The sequence below is a fragment of the Bos indicus genome, chromosome 2 (genome assembly GCF_029378745.1).
Source record: "Bos indicus isolate NIAB-ARS_2022 breed Sahiwal x Tharparkar chromosome 2, NIAB-ARS_B.indTharparkar_mat_pri_1.0, whole genome shotgun sequence".
NCBI lineage: Eukaryota > Metazoa > Chordata > Mammalia > Artiodactyla > Bovidae > Bos > Bos indicus.
In genome coordinates this window covers 34,434,819-34,453,890 of record NC_091761.1, presented here as the reverse complement: position 1 = coordinate 34,453,890, position 19,072 = coordinate 34,434,819, and the positions used below count along the sequence as shown (strand labels likewise).

Below are 19,072 nucleotides of genomic sequence, written 5' to 3'. Positions count from 1 at the left end.
GGTAATATGATGATTCACTAAATATCTACTTTGAAAGGCTACTTGTAATCAGTCACCTTGAAGAAACCCAATGTTCAAGGATTACTCAAAATCCTTTTAGAGAGATCCTTGGGTGTTTTTCTTAGAAAATTGTAGCTCATGGACACAACTGTCACTTCATTACAGTTTCTATTGGTATGTTAGCCACTACTTTCTGTGCTGGAACTTTGAAAATAGGACTGTGATCCTTTCTTCTAAGGGCAAGGTAGACACATAGCTTTAACATAATGTGATGTGTACAGAGTCGGTTGTACAATAAAAGCAATGAATAACTCAAGGATGGAATTTTGAGTACAGCAAACTTTGAATAAAATGTTATATTAGGTAACATACGAATTAGGATGGTAATGGGGAAGGAAACCTACTCCAAGAACTGCAGTGATTCTCAAACATGTCAGTATTGAAAACAATAAAATTAAAAAGTAAATATATATGGTAATACAGAAGCCTGACATACTTGATAATATAGGATTTTTGGAACTCAGCAGACAGCCCAATATGGTGGGATGTTAGGAGACTAGTGGGGACCCATATGAAAAGGTAGGAACACAAGTTGGAAACATTATAAATGTTGTTAAATTCTATATTAGGATATTTCAACTTTATCCTTTAAGAGTTTTGAGTAATGAAGAAGCATGCATTTTAGGAAAGATTAGTCTGGCAGCATGATTGGAAACATAATGGGGAAAAAGTGAATCCTGTACCCAGAGTGACTCTCAGAAACTCAAACCAAACTCTCTATCAGTGGTCTATAAACTTGTATTATGATTGAAGCCACACAGGCTGAAGCCTATGCTGTAGGTACTTAATCAGCAACTCCAGGCCCAAGAACTTCATGACACATCCTTTCACATAAGAGTATTCCTTTATATAATGTGTTTGGGGTTGAGTTTTTTTAATGTTCAGAAAAACATGGTATCAACAGTATTCCTGAGACAATTAAAAACATCTAAGTCTGAAGCAAAATTCAGCCAGGGGCTGGCTCATGTGAGTCCAGAAACCACCGTCCCCGCTGCTTACCTTTTGATCCCACGTTCCTCATCCACTCTTCCCATAGACTTAGCTTTGGATTTATGTATTTGTGCCTTCTTGTGTGTGTAGAGTTATAGACCATTTGCTTATAAGCTCCCTAAAGGTAAGAATAGTGTTTTGTCCCTTCTTAGTAATTCTCTAGAACCTAGCTCTTCCTGTGCTTTGCTGTTTATTCAGCCAGCAAAGGCTGTAGACAGAATTGTAAGTAAAATACATCAGAAGATGTGGCTTCTTCGTTTATTAAGAATGATTCAAGCTCCATAAAGGATTCTCACTGACATGGCAGCACTGGAAGAAAAGCACATGCTCACTGAGAACCTTCACGTGCCCTACACCCGTGGACACAAGACACCTGTGGGGAGAACTGGTGTAAACTATGAAATCATCAAACCAGGCAAAGTGCATAAATCTTCACAACAATGTGACTGTTGTGGAAGGTAGGCATTCTGGTATCTCTTTCAAATTAAGTAGCTGAATAATGTTCTTTAAAATGTTCCTCTCTGTGAGTGTCCATGCTGAGATTGTAACGCACGTCTGTCTAGCCTAGACTGGAGTGCACTCACCGCCCAGCAGGAGGCGCGATGTGACCGCCTTCCTCCTTAACCGGACAGTCATTCAGGTTCATGCAACCAGCACAGGGTTGAATAATATTTCTTCTCAATGTTACATTTTCCTTGTCACTCATCTTTCTGCGATTAACACTTGAAACCAAACCTAATCAATGAAAATACTTTTTTCCTCACAAGTTAAAAATATTATGACTTTGGATGTGCTCAGTTGCTCAGTCATATCTGGCTCTTTGCCGCCCCATGGACTGTAGCCCGCCAGGCTCCTCTGCCATGGAGCTCTCCAGGCAAGAACACTGGAGTGGGGTGCCATTTCCTACTCCAGGGGATCTTTCTGACCCAGGGATCAAACTTGTGTCTCTTGAGTATGAAAAGGCACACACTTAACACAGATTCGGACACACAACCCTACAGAGGGTTTAGAGGACTCATACAAGAGACCGTGCACATCTGCCAGAAAGTTCAACAAATAAGGTCAGAGGATGCTTTAGAAAACCCAATAACCCTATGACCAGGGGTGAGTTAAGCACCGTAAGTCAGCATAACCCTGCCATGCACAGGCAAAACTTATTGGAATAACTAGAGTTTTCGTTAAGTCACACTTTTCATCATACATGTATTTTAAATAATCTGACCAACTTGGGGTGACTGCTCAGATGAAAGATTATTTAGAATAAGAATTTTTATTGAGTTTACTGGAGATTAATTCCAGAAAAACCACTGTCAATTTAGCAGTAAGAAAATTACCTTTCTTTTTATTAATTCAAAGTTTTGAGTTTAAGTGGTAATCCTGTCACAGAAAGGTGACATCCAGAAAGATGATACATTTCTTCTGAGCATGACATTGGTCTTATTAATACCGTGCTCTGAGCTTTTCTTACAGGTAGTGACATTATGCTTGACTACTCACATTGATCTCTCACTCTCAACCGTCTGTATCCCTCAGACGTATCCTGAATACACACTCCAAATCTTTCAGGATGTATATAAAAATGCTCTTGGACACTGCTGAAAGAACTGTCACAAAATCGGAACCACAAGATTCTCTTACTTCACTCTGAAGAAACCCATTCTTTTTTTTTTTTTTTTCATTTGTTGTGTTCAGTCTCTCAGTCGTGTCTGACTCTTTGTGACCCCATGGACTGCAGCACACCAGGCTTCCCTGTCCTTCATTATCTCTCAGAGTTTGCTCAAACTCATGTGCATTGAGTCAGTGATGCCATCCAACCATCTCAGCCTCTGTCTCCCCTTCTCCTCCTGCCCTCCATCTTTTCCAGCATCAGGGTCTTTTCCAATGAGTTGGCTCTTTGCATCAGGTGGCCAAAATATTGGAGCTTCAACTTCAGCATCAGTCCTTCCAATGAATAATCAGGGTTGATTTCCTTTAGGATTGACTGATTTTTTTTCATTTAGAGATTATTCAATCTTAAATATTGTACAAATGTAATAGTTTTATAAATTGGAATTCTCACATCAACTTAGAGCAAAAGCAACAAATGCCAAGCGATGAAACTGGTAGCCTTAGTGACCACCTGCAGATAAGAAACACTCGGAATGACATAGAGCCTGATGTGATCCCTGAGCTTCCCTGGTGGTGGCCTAGAGTCATCAGGATGCACCGAATTATGGTCTATGCTGGTTATTTAAGAAAGTTTGAAGGTGTGTAATCATTTTTAGCAAGGTTTCCAACAAAAAAAAAGTTAAAAAATAATTTAAAAAGTGATTTTCTAAAAATCTTGGTCAAAACTTTAAGAAGAAACACTGTATCCATAGAGATGTGACCATTTCTTCCTTCCTTTGGGATGTGCACTCCTGGGTGCTGTTGTGGTCTAACAGGTTGCTTATGAAGGCATCTTATCATCCAGGTACCTGTGGAGGCTGCGACAGTTAAAGGCAAGCAAGTCTGCATATCTTACTGGCATGACTAGTTCTGTGTGTTTCAAATATACCCTCAGATTGTCTGTCTCTTATTTGTCAATTTAACTTCCTTTCCCAAAAAACACATCTAAAACTCTTACTGGAGAGTAAAACTGTCTTATGAGGGTCAGATGAAATTTACTTTAACTTCAAGCACATTATCACCATTTGTAAGTCTCATTATGTGAAAAATATGTGCTGGGATTTTTAAAACTATCTCTGGGCTCCATTGAAAACATGGAGCATGTTTTGAAACTAAAGAAACAATAAATTCATAGAGTTTTGATATTGTTCAATACTTGTACACTATCAGATATCATGCAATGGTCTTAGTATCTGTATAGCATCTAATATTATACAATATATATGGTTGTAAAATGATCTTATTAGTATCTAAACAATATCTGATATTGTACTATATCCAGTTTCAATTAACATAAAAGGAGAATTTCTACTTACTTTGCTTTTCTGATTACTAAATTCAGTCCGGGATGTGAACATGTAACCTATGATTTCTGTTTCTGTATATAGAACTCTTCAAAGATTGGTCTCACTACTCATGATGAATGAAATCTCTTATTAGAATTATGACAAGAACCCTATAGGTTTGAGGGTTGACTTATGGTTCCAAATGAATAAATAATATATGAGACTTAATTAAGAAGAAACCACTCAATTCCATGTTCTGAAAATACAGTTGAAACAGTTTCAGAATCTTCTGTCCATTCCTATACACGACTCACCAGTCTCATATTGAACTGATAAATTTTTTTCCAATTCTTCTATTTAGATTTTTGTGCTGTAGCTCATCCTGTCTGTGACAACTTTTTCTAACTATGTTTGAGTTTATAAAATCAATTGTTAAAAATGAGGCCATTTTACAAATAATTGAACAAAAATATTATGTGTTCTCATTTATCGAGACTTTACTTTGCTAGGCTAAATTCAGCATCTTAAATCTATGGTTTCATTAATATAGTTATGTCAACCAAAAATAATTAGTTAAACACTTAAGTTGTTGACTTTTTTAAACTTCCACTAAGCCATCTGGGCTATCAAGATGATATTTTTGATATTATGTGCCTCATCATAGTTCCCTGGAATGAAATTATAAATTATATACTACATAAATAACCAAAATTACTTTAAGTTGACTTTTAAAAGCTTATATATAAGTATGATAATATAAATTGTATATAGAGAGATATTAGATTAAAACCCTATGAACTGCTTAATTTAGCACATTTCTTTGTATCTGTTTCTTACAAAAGCTGAACCCTCTCCATGTTTACAAGGCAGTTTGGGATAACAAGCAAAATAAACAAGAGCCTTTCTGGGTAAGCATGTCCATATGCCAATACAGTTTAGGTCTGATTCAAGACACAGAACACCTCTGAAAAAAATGAAGGCATATTTATTACTGACCAGGAGAAATTCCACAGTATATAGAATGGGAATCATACTATATACATTTGTAGCTTATTTTCAATTTTTAAAAACAAGTCCAAGAAAGTTAAAATATTCTTTTTAATTAGATGCTCAAAGAAATGAAGTAAGAAAAACTGATGCAAAGACTCCTTCAAGTTAGGATTTGCAATACAAATATTTTCATATCCTAACAGGGCAAGCTGATGTGTTCACATCTCCCTTCCAAGCTGCTTCTCTCACTAGGAAACATCAGTATTTTTAAAGCACATTTACAATGCTTTCCCATCACCCTTTCTGTGTTTTTGTAGCACCTATAGCCATAACTGGCACCTGGGGGCCTTGCATTGTTGGCAGTTTCCCTCTCATTTCTTTGGAGTCTATTCAACTGCTGTGGTTTTACTCAGAAGTCAGTGCTTTGCATTTATGATTTCCTGAGACTGTTTGAATGGTCTTTCTCAGAAAACTGTGCCAGTCTGGCTGTGAACAGCTCTTCTCTGAGGAGCTGACAGTAGCGTGGTTGGGTCAGCAGGCTTGGACTTGGGTTCACAGCCTTGCCCTGCCAGCTTCTCTCCCTAACCCCTCTTTTCTTACCCCTGCCTCAGTGACATCACTGCCCACATCCTGCCATTCCTTCAAAGAAGAGAACAAAATTTGCACTAGTTCAGTTAGAAAATAATGCTGCTCAGGGAACCTCTGCAAAGCTCCCATAAAAACAATTCTTAGTTGTTTCACCAACTGATATGGAAATTATTTTAAATAATAATAAAAAAAAAACAGACTGAAATTTCCATAAGGTAAGTCTGTTGCAAAGACAGAAGTCCCTACTTCAGGTTATAGATATGAAATTTGGGGACAAGGTAAACTTAAATTTCTTGATTTGAGTGTTTGTTTTTTTTTTTTTAAGGCATCATCCTGACAGTGCAGTTTTGAGATAATGAGAGCAAAAGTAGCTTTTCACAAGCTTTAAATGGCATGCCATTTTGAGATGCTAAAGTAGAGAGAAGCATTGTTTTAGGAAGTGGCTCATGTGGGTGTATATGTGTTGGTGTGCTGTGCTGCTGGCGATCCCGTGGTCTTCATCTGTATACCACTGGAGAGACAAAAGAGAGAGGTCAGAATTAGGAAGTCAGTTGCCCTTTTTTTTTTTAATCCAAATGAGTTCTCATGAGCATACATGGCATAACACACATGTTTTAACTCCTCAATCAGTTTGTAAACTGAAACATGATCAAACAGGTTTTCTTATCCCCCTCTCCCCCCACCCAGAGCTTTTCCAAGACATGTAGGCTCTGTCTTGCAGGAGTCTCCGATTGTCCCTGCTAAGTGCTGAGACAACTCACCATGAGTTTGACTTCACTGCACACTGCTTTAAGGATATGTGTATTACATGAAAATATCTAAGTCCATTTTCAAATTTGACTCAAAGGACACTTAGAAATTCATCATGCATAGGATGGAATGTTTTCCCATAAAGCCCACTTTAATTAAGTGCTATCACCTGTTAAGTTTCTCCTCCACTGCAGTAAAAAAAAACTATTAAATGTTTTTAAAAAGCAATTTTTCCTAATGTATATTACTAAGGAACTAGAAAAATCTACTTCCATATTCCATATATATGTTTAGCATAAGTGAAGTCAAAAATCAAATGTATTCTTTTCAAACACGTAAGATTTTTCACTGGAATTTCTTATCTGTATGTCTGACATGTATTTAGGAAGAGTTGATGACCTGAGGCAAAAATTTATCAACTCATACCACCATGTTAAACAAGTGGGAAGTCACTGCCAGGAAAACATATATCATGGAGACATAAATTAACTTTCAAAAATTGCTTGAAGTATCATGTCTTTATACCATAACCTCATAAGAATCTAACCTCGAAAATATATGCCATGTTTTCTGGTATCAAATGACTGTCCCGCTTTTAAATACAGTAGGCACTGCTTGAACTGAGCACAGAGCAAAGTGTGTATGTTAAAAGAGAGCAAGGGAAAGCAGGCTATTAAAGCTAATACAGACAAGAAAGCTCTTAACACAAATATATTTAGTGCAACACACACATATAATCTTTTTTTTTCTCTTAATCTGAAAATAGTGCATAAAATGAATTTTGCTTAGTACCTAGAAACATCCTCTGAACAGGCAACAACTCTCTAGCCATTTCTGACTTTATAAACCCAGCCTAATTGTTTATTACCTGTAGTTGCTCAACAAAAGATAACATGGAAGCTGCAGAAACTGAAACTTGCTGATTATTATACCCCACCTTTGTTAGAAGGGCTAGGAACACGTACTAGAGATGGATTTTCATATTTGAGCTGAGCGATTATCATGCTGCTTTCACTTTAGAATTACTTTGCCATACTTTTCACTGGGTAAGTGATTACTTTTGAGTCAAATTAGGGAGAGATGGGACAATCATAGGGCTAGAAGAGCAATCACAAGACTAGGGATCTGATGCTCACAAGATACGCAATATTGTGCTTTTCAACCCCTAACTGATATTGAACATGACTGTGTTTCTGGCTCAAGTATATCACTTCTTCAACTTCTTACTAGAAAAATAAGACTCTTTTTTGCTTTTGTCCCTTTCTCCTGGGACCTTGATGAGAGAAGTAATCGTGAGAGGGGAACCAGACCCCACCAGGAAGTTCCTTCCCCTTGCAGGAAGCTTTGCTACATACCATTGACTGGAAATCCACTCCAGCATCCACCAGGGCTTTGGAGATCTGAGCTGACTGCTGAAAGTGAACGTTATCTGCAGGGAGAGAAAGGAAACAGAAAGTAACTAATAGCTGCTCCACTTTTATGGTAGGAAAAGGCACAGGAAGAAAGGGGACTGTCTGAAGTTCTAGGACTCAGCATCCCATTTATCCCAAGACAAGTGAGTTGTGGAAAGCAACACTGTTTTATTGAAGTAAATGTAACAGTCTTGCCCCTCATGCTTTTGTTTTGTCAGTAGTGAAATTGCAAACCTGTCTGTGATACTAAAAAGTCTAATTAACTGAAACTCACCATCTGCTGTTCCATGAATAAGGAGGTACTCAACTTGTTTAAAATTTTCAGCTCTGCTCATGACTGTTGAATTCTGGAATTGGGAAAAAGAATGTCATTATTCAAAAAAAGATCTGCCATAAACTGATTTTTCACTTCAGTTTACAAAATAAAATGTTTTCAGCTGGGGCCCCCTTTGATACAAAATATAGCAAACCGATATTCAAGCAAATGCTGTCTCCATGCAAGGCAGAATGCACAGCATGCCCTGTGCTTGGGAGAAGGACTGGAAAGGGAGAATGCCACATCTTCCCTGCACATGCAGAAGAGGGCACCTGCCACCTAGGCTGCATGCAAAACCCCTCGAGTCCCAGATCCCAGATTGGCTGGGTCCTATGCATTAGCACAGGGCAGAGTCTCATATTAGTAATGTATGTTCCATGGGCTTATGCTGTAGTTCAGCCAAAAAGTGTATTGCCATGGCAACCATGTGTCACATGGTGCCATACATGCTACATTTCAAAGAGCCTGTACATAGCATTTGCAACTAAACATACTCTGCAATATGTCATATGAACTTTGGTCCACATTGCTAGGCTCTGAATGAGAAGCAGGCATTACCTTTTTTGAAACAGATGTTTGAAACCTAGGCAAATGTAACATACGGGAGGGTAAAGGGGTGACAAAGATCAAATACGGCCTTAGAAAGTCATCGGTGGCTGGTGGCCTGCCTCATTCTGTCCTGAGGAAAATGTCACTATTGCACCAAGCCAGGTAATTAGGAGAAAAAATTGGGAGGCCAGCTTTTTGAAGGTTGCTTCATAACCTTAGAAAGGACTTCTAAAATGAGGCTGGGGTCTCGAATGAAAACGTTTTGAAAGTATGGAACTAGTCATCCGGTCTTAATTTGGAGATGTTTGCAGAGTTGGGATGAAGGTAAAAATGTCACAGACATTGTAGTGACTTTGGGAAGGGGTGAGCTGGAGCCTACTTTTGTTGTCTTATTGTGAGTTGGGCAGAGGAAGGGCCATTAGCCTCCCGACAGATTTCAGATCAGTCAACTTGTCCTGCAGCATCTTGGTGAATCAGGTCAACTTTATGAGAGGCAAGGTTTATGTTTTACAGATATCTTTGTAGCTAACATCAGGATGGGAACCCTGAAGGTCTGGCAGGAAGAGGATGAGGCTATGGTCCAAGTGTTTGTATTCTAGCCCCAGCTTCAGTATCAGTGAACTGTGCACCAGGAGACATGCTGCTGAGCACTGTTTTGTTTGAAACGGGAGGAAGATTAACTCCTCTTACTGTCACTGAAATTGGAATCAAGAGACGTGGCTTTTTTTTAAGGTTAAATTACTGACACTGATGTCAGGATGCTGTAACAGTGTTTCTGGAAAAAAGACATTCTGTCTACGGCTTTCAGGACAAAGTCACCCAACATGTTTGCAGTGACAAAGTGATCTTGTCCCAGAAAACAGTGCAAAGGCCCTCTTACTCTGTGCAGGCTGGGTCCCACTTGTCCTGACCATATGCCAATTCTGACCCAATTGAGAATTTACCCACAAACTTTCAGGAGAAACATCTAGGACTTATTAAAAGTCACACTCTTATTTTGCTTTACTTTTAGGGGAATGTGTTATCTGGTGAGATGTCCCATATGAATTCATCCATCCCTTCATCTGTTCATCCATCCCAATGTTACTCCATGTTATTCCATTCTTCTATGCATTCATTTATTCATTGTCAGTCAATATTTGTTATATACCCAACTAAACAATAAACTCCATGAGAAAAGGAATTTGTCTATATTGTTCATTATTCTGAGCATTTAATACAGTGCTAAATATCAATTAAAGGGATAAATGAAAGAAAGGTAACCACTTATATTGTACTGTTCACTATATTCCGTCCTACTTTTGCAGAGGCAAGTGGGAACAGCTAGGGGAAGTGAAATAAAATATTCTCATTCTGAAATTTACCGAAATATGCTTTGCCCACTTTCAATCCACGCACAATGCCATTAGTAATAACAGCTGACGTTTACTGTGTGCTCTGCGCCAGCCACTCTGCTAAGCATCTTAAAGGATTTATTAAAGCACCGCTCTATTTAATGACGTTCCTACGAGATAGGTCTATTAATAGCAGTCCCACTTCTACATGGAGACAATCAAGTGCACCAGGTTACAGGGGGAAATCTGAGCTGGACAAAAAGTCTGACGGTAGAACCTCTTTTACCTCCTAAGCTGCACTGAGTCTCCAGTAAAGTTCCAAGCTACTTATGATGTGATCTTCCAGCAAAAATACAGGAGGAAAGAAATTGTTACTGAACTGTCCTGGGATTTGCCGTAAACGACACACGGGGTATTCTTTGCGCCTGCGTGCTCATGGCCTCCTTAGAATTCATCGGAAGAGAGCCTTCATTGGAAGAGAGCACCCTTGCACGGCCCTGCGAAATATATGAGGCATTTTTGGACTGTGTGGCTGATGCGGCGCCTATCGCAGCAATAGAACCCCGAGTGATGTTCTGCCCCGGAGAGAGGAAAGGGTCAAAATCAATCTACCAAAAAGGCCAGTGTAGGATTCAAACCTGGCGCCGGCAGAGGCTGGGGCTGACACACGGACAGTGAACGCTGACAGTCGAGGGAGCCCCAGGCCCTGGCGCCCGAGTCCGTCCTGCGCCTGCGCAGTTGTTTCCTTCACCTTGTTTCTCCCGAGAAGCAAGTTCTTCACTTGCCAAAGACAGTCAACTTTAACATCTAGACCTGACCCGAATATACAGCTGTGTCACCTCCCCCCGCCCCCCACCTCTGAAAGCCTCCCAGGGCTTCCTTGCTTGGCAGAGTGCAGAGCAAAAGCTACTTCACAACCTCCCTGAGCCATAAAACTGAGAAATGTCATTGAAACATAGAGTAATAGTTAGGAGACATATAAATACGCAGGACAGTTAGCAAGGAATGTGATAACTACTGGAGTTTGGACCAAAACAGTTTCTGGCTGCCTTTTTTTTTTCTTAAATGGAGTGAATACAGGCTGAAAGAAGACAATTTTTATAAACAAGTAAAACCCTGAGCCTAAGATAAATGTTGTGATGTACACACTGTAGCTGTGATGAACTAGACATGGTGAGAAATGCAACATACTGAGAAAAAGACGAAAACTGTGATAAAAGTGTCATGATGCAAATTGTTTTACATTAACAATATTACACTACAAAGAAAGAAAGACAAATACTTTAATGCAGCAAGCGAAAAATAAAACAAAGGCTTCCCCTGCAACCACAAGATAAGAGTGTCATTTCCAATGTGCACGTCCCCCTGCTCGCTGGGGATGCATCATTGGGACCTCTCCGTGCGTGGGAGCCAGGCAGCCTCAGGCACACACCCATTTCAAGGCTCTCAGGCTGCTGAGAACATTTCCCCGCCCCCCTGGGAAAGATGCAGCTGTGTCCCCCTGCCTCCAGAACACTGATCCTTCCCTACCAGACTGAGCACCCTGGCTTCTCCGAAGAGAAAGACTCCTGGCAGCCCGCTGTATGGCACACTTTAACCAGTGAAGGGCAGCAGCCAAAGCCAGTGAAAGAAATGCAGGCACTAATTTAAGGGAGGATTAATGACCAGAAATAATTTAATTGTGCTAATTCAACCCACCAAAATAGGATAATCCCCACTTGCCTATCGATGGAAACAGAAATAAAAAAGGAAATGGATGACTAAGTTAGAAGCCGAATAGTCTGTCACCAGCTCCTAAAAAGGAAGCTTAGAGTGATAAATGGGCAGGGATGCAATGGTGGTGCAGTTGGCACTCTCCCGAGGCTAGAAACTTCCGGAGAGCCCCGCTGCCAGCAACAGCCTGGCAAAGCGAAGTGGGAAGGACTGGACCAGTGGCAGCGCCGATCCTCAGCATCTCTGCGAGGAGCTTTTCCTTCAAGCCCCAAGAAGAACCATCTGTAGCTGCTCGTTGGATCATGCTGGTTCTTCAGTTACCTTCCAACAAATAAATCTTTGTATTTTTGAAATAAAAGAGAGAGCTGATAAGAGTGGGGAAGTACTGTGAGAAACAGAAGGTCTAACAATTTTTAAGCTACCCCTTGTGCCATCCAGGAACCAGAAGGACAGTTTGCTTCCCAAGGATAATGGTGGCAGCTGCCATGTTTTTGAAAGCTTACTTCATGGCAGGCTCAGGTGTCTCCTTTAATCCTTTCAATAACCTCATGAGACAGGTCTGATTATCCCTATCATCCAGATGAGGAGACAGCAGTTCACAGGGATTTAGTAACCTCTTCAAGCGAATAGATGGTGGAAACAGAATTTGAGCACAGGTCAAACTCAAAAGTCCTCACCTCTTAACATCATATTCTAATGTCCCTTTACTTCACAGCCAAATAACTCATCGTTATCTGGTAGAAAGAGCAGCCACTGGTCTAATGGACACCCCATTACTTCAATGAGAGAGCACCCTGAGTATGCTGACTTGCCCTGCGCAGACTCCCACTTGCCGTCAAAGCCTCATAAGTAATATTAAGTGAAGCTATTTAAGGAAGCACCATTCATGCCATGACAAAGGCCACAAAAATTTTTAAGAAAAAATTAATTCAACCCCGCACATCAGGTGTTTTATTAGTTCACATCACTCAAACAACTGTACCAAGGAAACAGTCCCTATCCGCCGACAGGGGGCCCTACCTCAGGCCTCACCCAGCAACACTGGCTTCTTTAAAGATCACACAGCAGTCAACATTTTATCAGCACTCAACAAACAAGTTAAGGTTTGGCTTAAATCTGAAGGTCTCTCTCCCTTTGGCATATTCTGGGATAATAGAACAAATGTCAAATCAGTACAAGATGGCATATTTACAAAATTGCACCCTGTTTTGCATAACCTAACGATGCAGCAGTTCTTAAGGATTGAACATTTCAAATCTGCTAGCAGAAGACTGCCAAATCTATGACTGTTTCGTACACTTGCCAAAAGCCTATCAAATTCTGAGCAAAATGCAAAATAAATCTCCTCTACAAGTTAAATCAGTCCCTTCTGTGTGTTCCAGGCTGCCCTCTTCTCCTGGCAACAAGGCTCAGGACTCGGGCCTCATTTCTCTTGCCCTTGATCTGATGCTGCTCTCTGTGAATCCGTTCCCTCCCCAGCCTCCCATCCTGCCTTACTAGCCACCATTTGGCCTGCTCTTCCCACAGCCCTGCTCTGTGTTATCCCTCGGTTCATCCGATCTGCTTCACAAATCCCCGGAAAACAGCTCTGCCCACCCCTCCTCTTCTGTGCTCCTCTGCCTCACCCCTCGGGCAGCCTATGGAAAGCACCTATGCTCTTCCTCTGTATCTCCCACAGTCTTCCTTGACTGGCTCCAGATAAGTGCCCTCTCCCTTTCCTACCCCTCAGTAGCTACATCTTATATAACATCACTGCACCTCAGTTTCTGGGTCAATAAAACGGAGATAATTAAAGCACTTATCTCAGAGAATTTGAGGGAGAACTGGACCTAATAATCCATGTAAAGAGCTTAGAACAGTGAAGTGCTAGTGACTCAGTTGTGTCTGACTCTGCAACCCCACGGGTTATAGTCCACCAGGCTCCCGCCATGGAATTTGCCAGGAAAGAAAACTGGAGTTGGTAGCCATTCCCTTCTATATGGAATCTTCCAGACTCAGGGATTGAACCTGGGCCTCCTGCAGATTCTTTACCACTTGAACCACCAGGGAAGCCCATCTGGTCATAGAAGCACTTAATGAGTGAATAAAAAAATGAATGAAATAAATGAAACTGAGTCCCCCTTGGTTGAGAGGAGTAGGGGGGAAGGTGAAATCCCAGCTTCTCAGCCACTTCCCTTCCCCACTACCTGCTCGGAAGCATGCTGGGGCTCCACAGTCACAATCTGGAAATCACTAACCTTTTCCATATATATTGGGCACTCTGTCATGTTCGAGTTCATGCTTTATTACTACTTTCATTTCTCTTCAAAAATTTTGACCCTATACTTTGTCCCACCAACAAGGTCACCAACTTTTGAACAACTAAAACACCAGGGACCTCAAATAGGTGAATGAAAGTCTACCCTGTTAATGATTTTTCACAGATTTGCTTGGCCTTGTAGAAATTGTGACTGGCCATGTAGAAAGTATTCATCACTGTTAGGAACCCACTCCTCAGGGTGGGGCCATGGTTGCTATTTGCTTATTGCTATTGGGGGTGACGGCTTCCCAGGCAGTGAAGTGGTAAAGAATCCACCCCCCAGTGTAGGATACACAAGAGACGAGGGTTCTATCCCTGGGTTGAGAAGATCCCCTGGAGTATGAAATGGCAATCCACTCCAGTATTCTTGCCTGGGAAATCCCATGGACAGAGGAGCCTGGTGGGTTATAGTCCATGGGTTGCAGAGTCAAGCACACACTGGGGGTGAGCGTAATCTTATTGTCTGTCTGATTCTTTTGCTCAAATCTGTTGCCATTTCTATTGGCTATGGACTGAGACTCTGACTGAGACTTTCAGCAGAAAGAAAAGTGCTTCCACAGAGTTTCACTGCCCTATTAGCTTCACTGTCATCCCTCTACTTTGCCTGCCTGCTTAGAGCTTCTGGGACCAGCTCCTTGGAGTTTAAGGGCCATGAATGTCTTCTTCCTCTTTAAGTGCCCAGTATTCTTTAAAAGTGCTTCTATCTTGCCACTTGGCAGTAGGTGGGTGATTATCTACAAAAAGGGTCTTATGGATCACTGCTTATGTCACGGCATTGGGTCCAAGCCTTAGTCCCAGGGTCCCATAACCTATATGGTGGCTTTGTAAGAATAAACAAAGGCACGCCTTCTGGTTGGATGCAGCCCCAGAGGTGCATGCCTTAGTGAATGGAGCTGACTGGCCTCTAGCAGTGCACAAGCTGCACAGCTATACATGACATCCCCACTTGTTCCATTTACATATACAAATGGTTCCTTCAAGTTCCTTTCCTAAATAGTAAGTATGACCTTTATTTCACAAAATGTCCTTCTCTTGGTGTGTTTCTCTACATTCTTCCAAGTCTTAGTCATTAATGACCTAATAATGAATCCTCTCCTCATCTGAGTTTCATCAAAAATTATATTCTCTTCCAAAGGCTATAATTTTGGTTACAGATAAATGATTCTATAGTTGAAAAAGTGTACAAAGATCAAGACCTTGCTTGTTACACACGTCAGTCATTCCTATCCTGGATGTACTGAAGAAAGTCAACAGGCTATCCTATACAGGGCTCTTTCAAAATGTTTCTCTCCTGACCCACGGGAAGACAGAGAACAGGGAAAGGCTGTAAGGAATTGTCTCCTTTGTTTTTTCCAAGAGGGTAGGAGGAGGGAAGGAGAGGAGGAGAGAGAATGGGGGGAAATAAAAACAACCTGGGAAAGAAAAGTAAAAGAAGATGGGGGTCCAGAGGGGCAGCTGGGGCCTTAGAGGAAAATAGAATCTTTGAATGTATTCCTGCCAGAGACAAAAGCACAGACTCATTTAAAAAACAAAGGAGGGCAGCTTTATTCTAAAGCCTGCTGTGCACCAAATATAGGTACTCAGATTCAGTTCTCCACTTTCTGAGGAGGCAACTTACAGGGCAGAAACAGTACAGAGAATACATTTACCTCACTTTCTCCTGCCCACCTTAACTATCGCCCACCCAAATAATTCCTCTGAGCAACACATTGGGAACCTTTAGCGCCCTGGTACTGGCAGTTTTAATGTGTCCATTGCCAGCAGAGAATTTTGTGCCAAGAAAACCCGACTCCTGGCGTGGAAGGATTAAACAGTCCTCGGGAGCCATCTGTGCAGCAAAGTGAGACAGTGACTCTGTGCTCCCAGCGCGCGTGTGTTGCCATCGGCAGTAGGAAGTGACTTCTATTTACATGACTACCTCACGCGGAGAACACCTAAGGGGAGAGAGGAAAATGGCCACCTCAGTGGGGGGGCAGAGTTGGAGAAGAGGGGGTTGGGGATGGGAATCAGGAGCCTCTAGGAAAATCTGGAAAAAGATAGAGGCTGACATGGCGGATTAAAACTATTTATCCTCTAGGGCGAGGACTGACTGAAGAGGAAACACCCTGTTGGCTGATGTCTTTGGAGTGCAGTAGGGTAGGTGCCATGGACTTCCTTGGATATCAAGGTTTGGACTTCACCCTGTCCTTTGAGGTTCAAAGTTTTCAAGATGGGATTTTTAAAATTAACTTTGACTTATCATCCACCAGGATCTAGAGTCAGGATGAGGGTCCTGGGCAGTATACCTCTGATGTTTGGGGATTTTTTTTTTAGTACTTTGGGATTATTTGAGAAAGACTTTTAGCCATGGCCCAAATATGGCGCACCACAGGAGGGATGCTTTCAAGTGTAAGCATCCTGATTAGGTCACTGACAAGAAAATTAGAGCTGTAAAATGAGAGAGATGATGGAGATATATAGTTTTTATAACAATGTTTCCACTCAAGAAGTTTTAAAATTAAATCAAAAAAGATTTTAAGGTTTCTATTTTATACTGGGTGATCCAAAGAATACAATATTGAGGACAGCTATGAATGACTAATAATAAAACAGAGGATGTCCAGAGGGATGGTACAGGGAGGGAGGAAGGGAGGGAGGGGGGTTCAGGATGGGGAACACGTGTATACCCGTGGCGGATCCATGTTGATGTATGGCAAAACCAATACAATATTGTAAAGTAATTAACCTCCAATTAAAATAAATAAATTTATATTAAAAAAAACAGAGAGGGGAGAAAGGAGTACAAAATAACTATGAATCCAAGAACAATAAATTGAGGATTGAGAGATATACAAGGAAAACGTCATGTGAGTCAAAAGAGAGGATGCTAGTCCACCAGGAGAGCAGTACAAGTGTCCTAATAGATGGAGTGAGTGACAGTCCTGCAGTCGAGTCCAACTCCCTGTGATCCCATGGACTATAGCTGGCCAGGCTCCTCTGTCTGTGAAATTCTTCAGGCAAGAATACTGGACTGGGTTGCCATTTCCTTCTCCACCTAATAGATGGAGGTGGAAGGGGGAAAATGACATTCCAGGGCCGCTGTAAGAAAGGTATTAAACACTTGGTTAAAGAATAAGAGCTGGACTTAGTTGAGTCCATGGGAAAAGTCCATGAAAGTGCTGTGAGTATAGGTTAAGCTCCTACCTCTGTGTGCGATGCAGCCTGGAGTGTAGGGACACCAGCTAAGGAATGAACAGCGGGGTTATGACTATGAAAGGTGGTGGTCACGCGGCATCAGCAATGTGATCATGAAGCAGGGAAAGGATGTCTAAAGCAGCTGATTGGATGTGGAGGAGAAAGAATGGGAAACACTGAGTCCAAAGTATCACGTGGGACAATCAGAAGACATAAGGGCAACCTGATTATGGGACTGCTTTGTAGTAGAAGGTGATTCATACATCCCATTTCATAAGCTGTTACTTTTCTCTCTCTTTTTTCTTTTTAAAGTACTGCAGTATAGTTACTTTATCATGTTGTGTTATTTTCTGCTGTATAGCAAAGTGAATAGCTATGCGTTTACATTTCTCCTCTTTTTCTGGATTTCCTTCCCATTTAGGTCACAACAGAGCATTAAGTAGAGTTCCCTGCGCTACATAGTAGGTTCTCATCAGCAATCTATTTTATACAGTTGTTACTTTTGTATTTTGACTGGTAAACAGAGATGAAAACACACACTCAGACACAAATGTACTCATACCCCTCTCCGCTACACCCCACACAAGGCTTGCTAAATAAAGCTGAAAGGAAGATGTAAAACTAAACTGTACATGTCTAGCAAAACTGGAAATTGTATTTGCATTTTATTGTGCTTTGATCAAATGGCTTCAGAACCCCTAACGATGATGACATCTTACAAAAATGTACAACTATGGCTTAGACCAATGTATGAATACAATGTATGAATACAAAGCCCAAGCGTCTGAGAGCTGTGGCACAGATGAGAAGAAGTCGTGCTCTTAAATTATACGGGTTATTGTTTTTCTTTCTTTTTAATTCACTGTCCTGGGAAGAGTTTTGAATATCCTCTGAAGAATGTAAACATCGGATGACTGACCCAGCCATTTGTACATTTAGGGGTTTCCAACTTACATGACAAAATCTGGAAGTTTTGGGGAATGATGCAATGCCCTGAAGGGTCCCTAGTACTTAGGCTGATATTCCAGCTGAAGCAAATGTGCTACCAAAGAGATGCCCTGGCCCTGCAGTGGCACCCACACTAGCATGCAGGCTGCCAATGATGGCTGCACCCAGGCCCCACTTCAGATGCTATAGCCCATCTGCGCAGTAACCTGCCCGCTGGCTCTTCCAAGCAAACAACCAGCCTGGTGGATGCTATTCAGTAATTTGGGTTCAAGAGCTTTTCAGAGTATTACCCTCCTGCACCTATAGGACACCTGCTTTACTCAAGTCTTGTGTGAAAAAAAAATGTACACATTTGGCTAAGAATAAGAAAATTATAGGCTTGTACATACATCTTAATTATGATAATACCATAAGAAATTTTAATATGTGGTTAAAGACTTAGAGTGTCTTCTGGGCTCTAAAGGAATATGTTGAATTTGACATGTTTTCTAAACGGAAATTTTTTTATAATTAAAGTAATTATCTGGTGTTGCTTTGTATTTCCAAATGAATGCATATTGTGACCTATATAGCATACGATAAAGGCTGTAATTATGCAGAATATAGTAGGGGAAGCTACTGGAGTAACTCTAAACCACCTGTGTTATTTTTTTAACAAGAATTTTGTTGGAAATAAAAAAATATATATTTTCTAGAATAGATTCACTTAAAAATGTTCTTATACCACTTATAAATAGGTTATAAAATGGATCTAGTTCACCATCGCTTACTCTGTAAGAGTCAAGGTTGTCTTCTGGAGTTGGAAGACCCATGTAACGTTCTGTGTACACGGAGTCTGTGATGGAGAAAAGAAAAAAAAAACTTAATTCATACAATAAAAGCTTTACCCCCTTTTACTGGGTTACTTTATGTCTTAATTTGCGCAGTGTTATACCATCAGAAGTATCTTCTTCAGATCGTTTCTGCTTGGCTTGTTGATGCATCCAGACTCCTGTCTTTCCACACTCAGCCCTGTA

General features: G+C 41.0%; 1 protein-coding gene across 2 annotated transcripts in view; it reads right to left on the bottom strand.

Annotated features, from left to right (window-relative positions):
* Positions 1 to 4,948: 4,948 nt before the first annotated feature.
* The window catches only part of DPP4 (dipeptidyl peptidase 4), an 84,783-nt gene continuing 70,659 nt past the window's right edge, over positions 4,949 to 19,072 (bottom strand). Inside the window, exons 23-26 of one of the 2 annotated variants that reach the window (XM_070804258.1) lie at positions 18,827 to 18,891; positions 7,998 to 8,070; positions 7,667 to 7,740; positions 4,949 to 6,072 (exon numbers count right to left, since the gene is read on the bottom strand). In XM_070804258.1, coding sequence (XP_070660359.1) covers positions 5,971 to 6,072; positions 7,667 to 7,740; positions 7,998 to 8,070; positions 18,827 to 18,891 — 314 coding nt within the window. In that variant the 3' untranslated portion in view covers positions 4,949 to 5,970. Of the gene's footprint in view, positions 6,073 to 7,666; positions 7,741 to 7,997; positions 8,071 to 15,454; positions 15,869 to 18,826; positions 18,892 to 19,072 lie in introns of those variants that run through there. The other variant, XM_070804262.1, reaches the window with a different exon arrangement.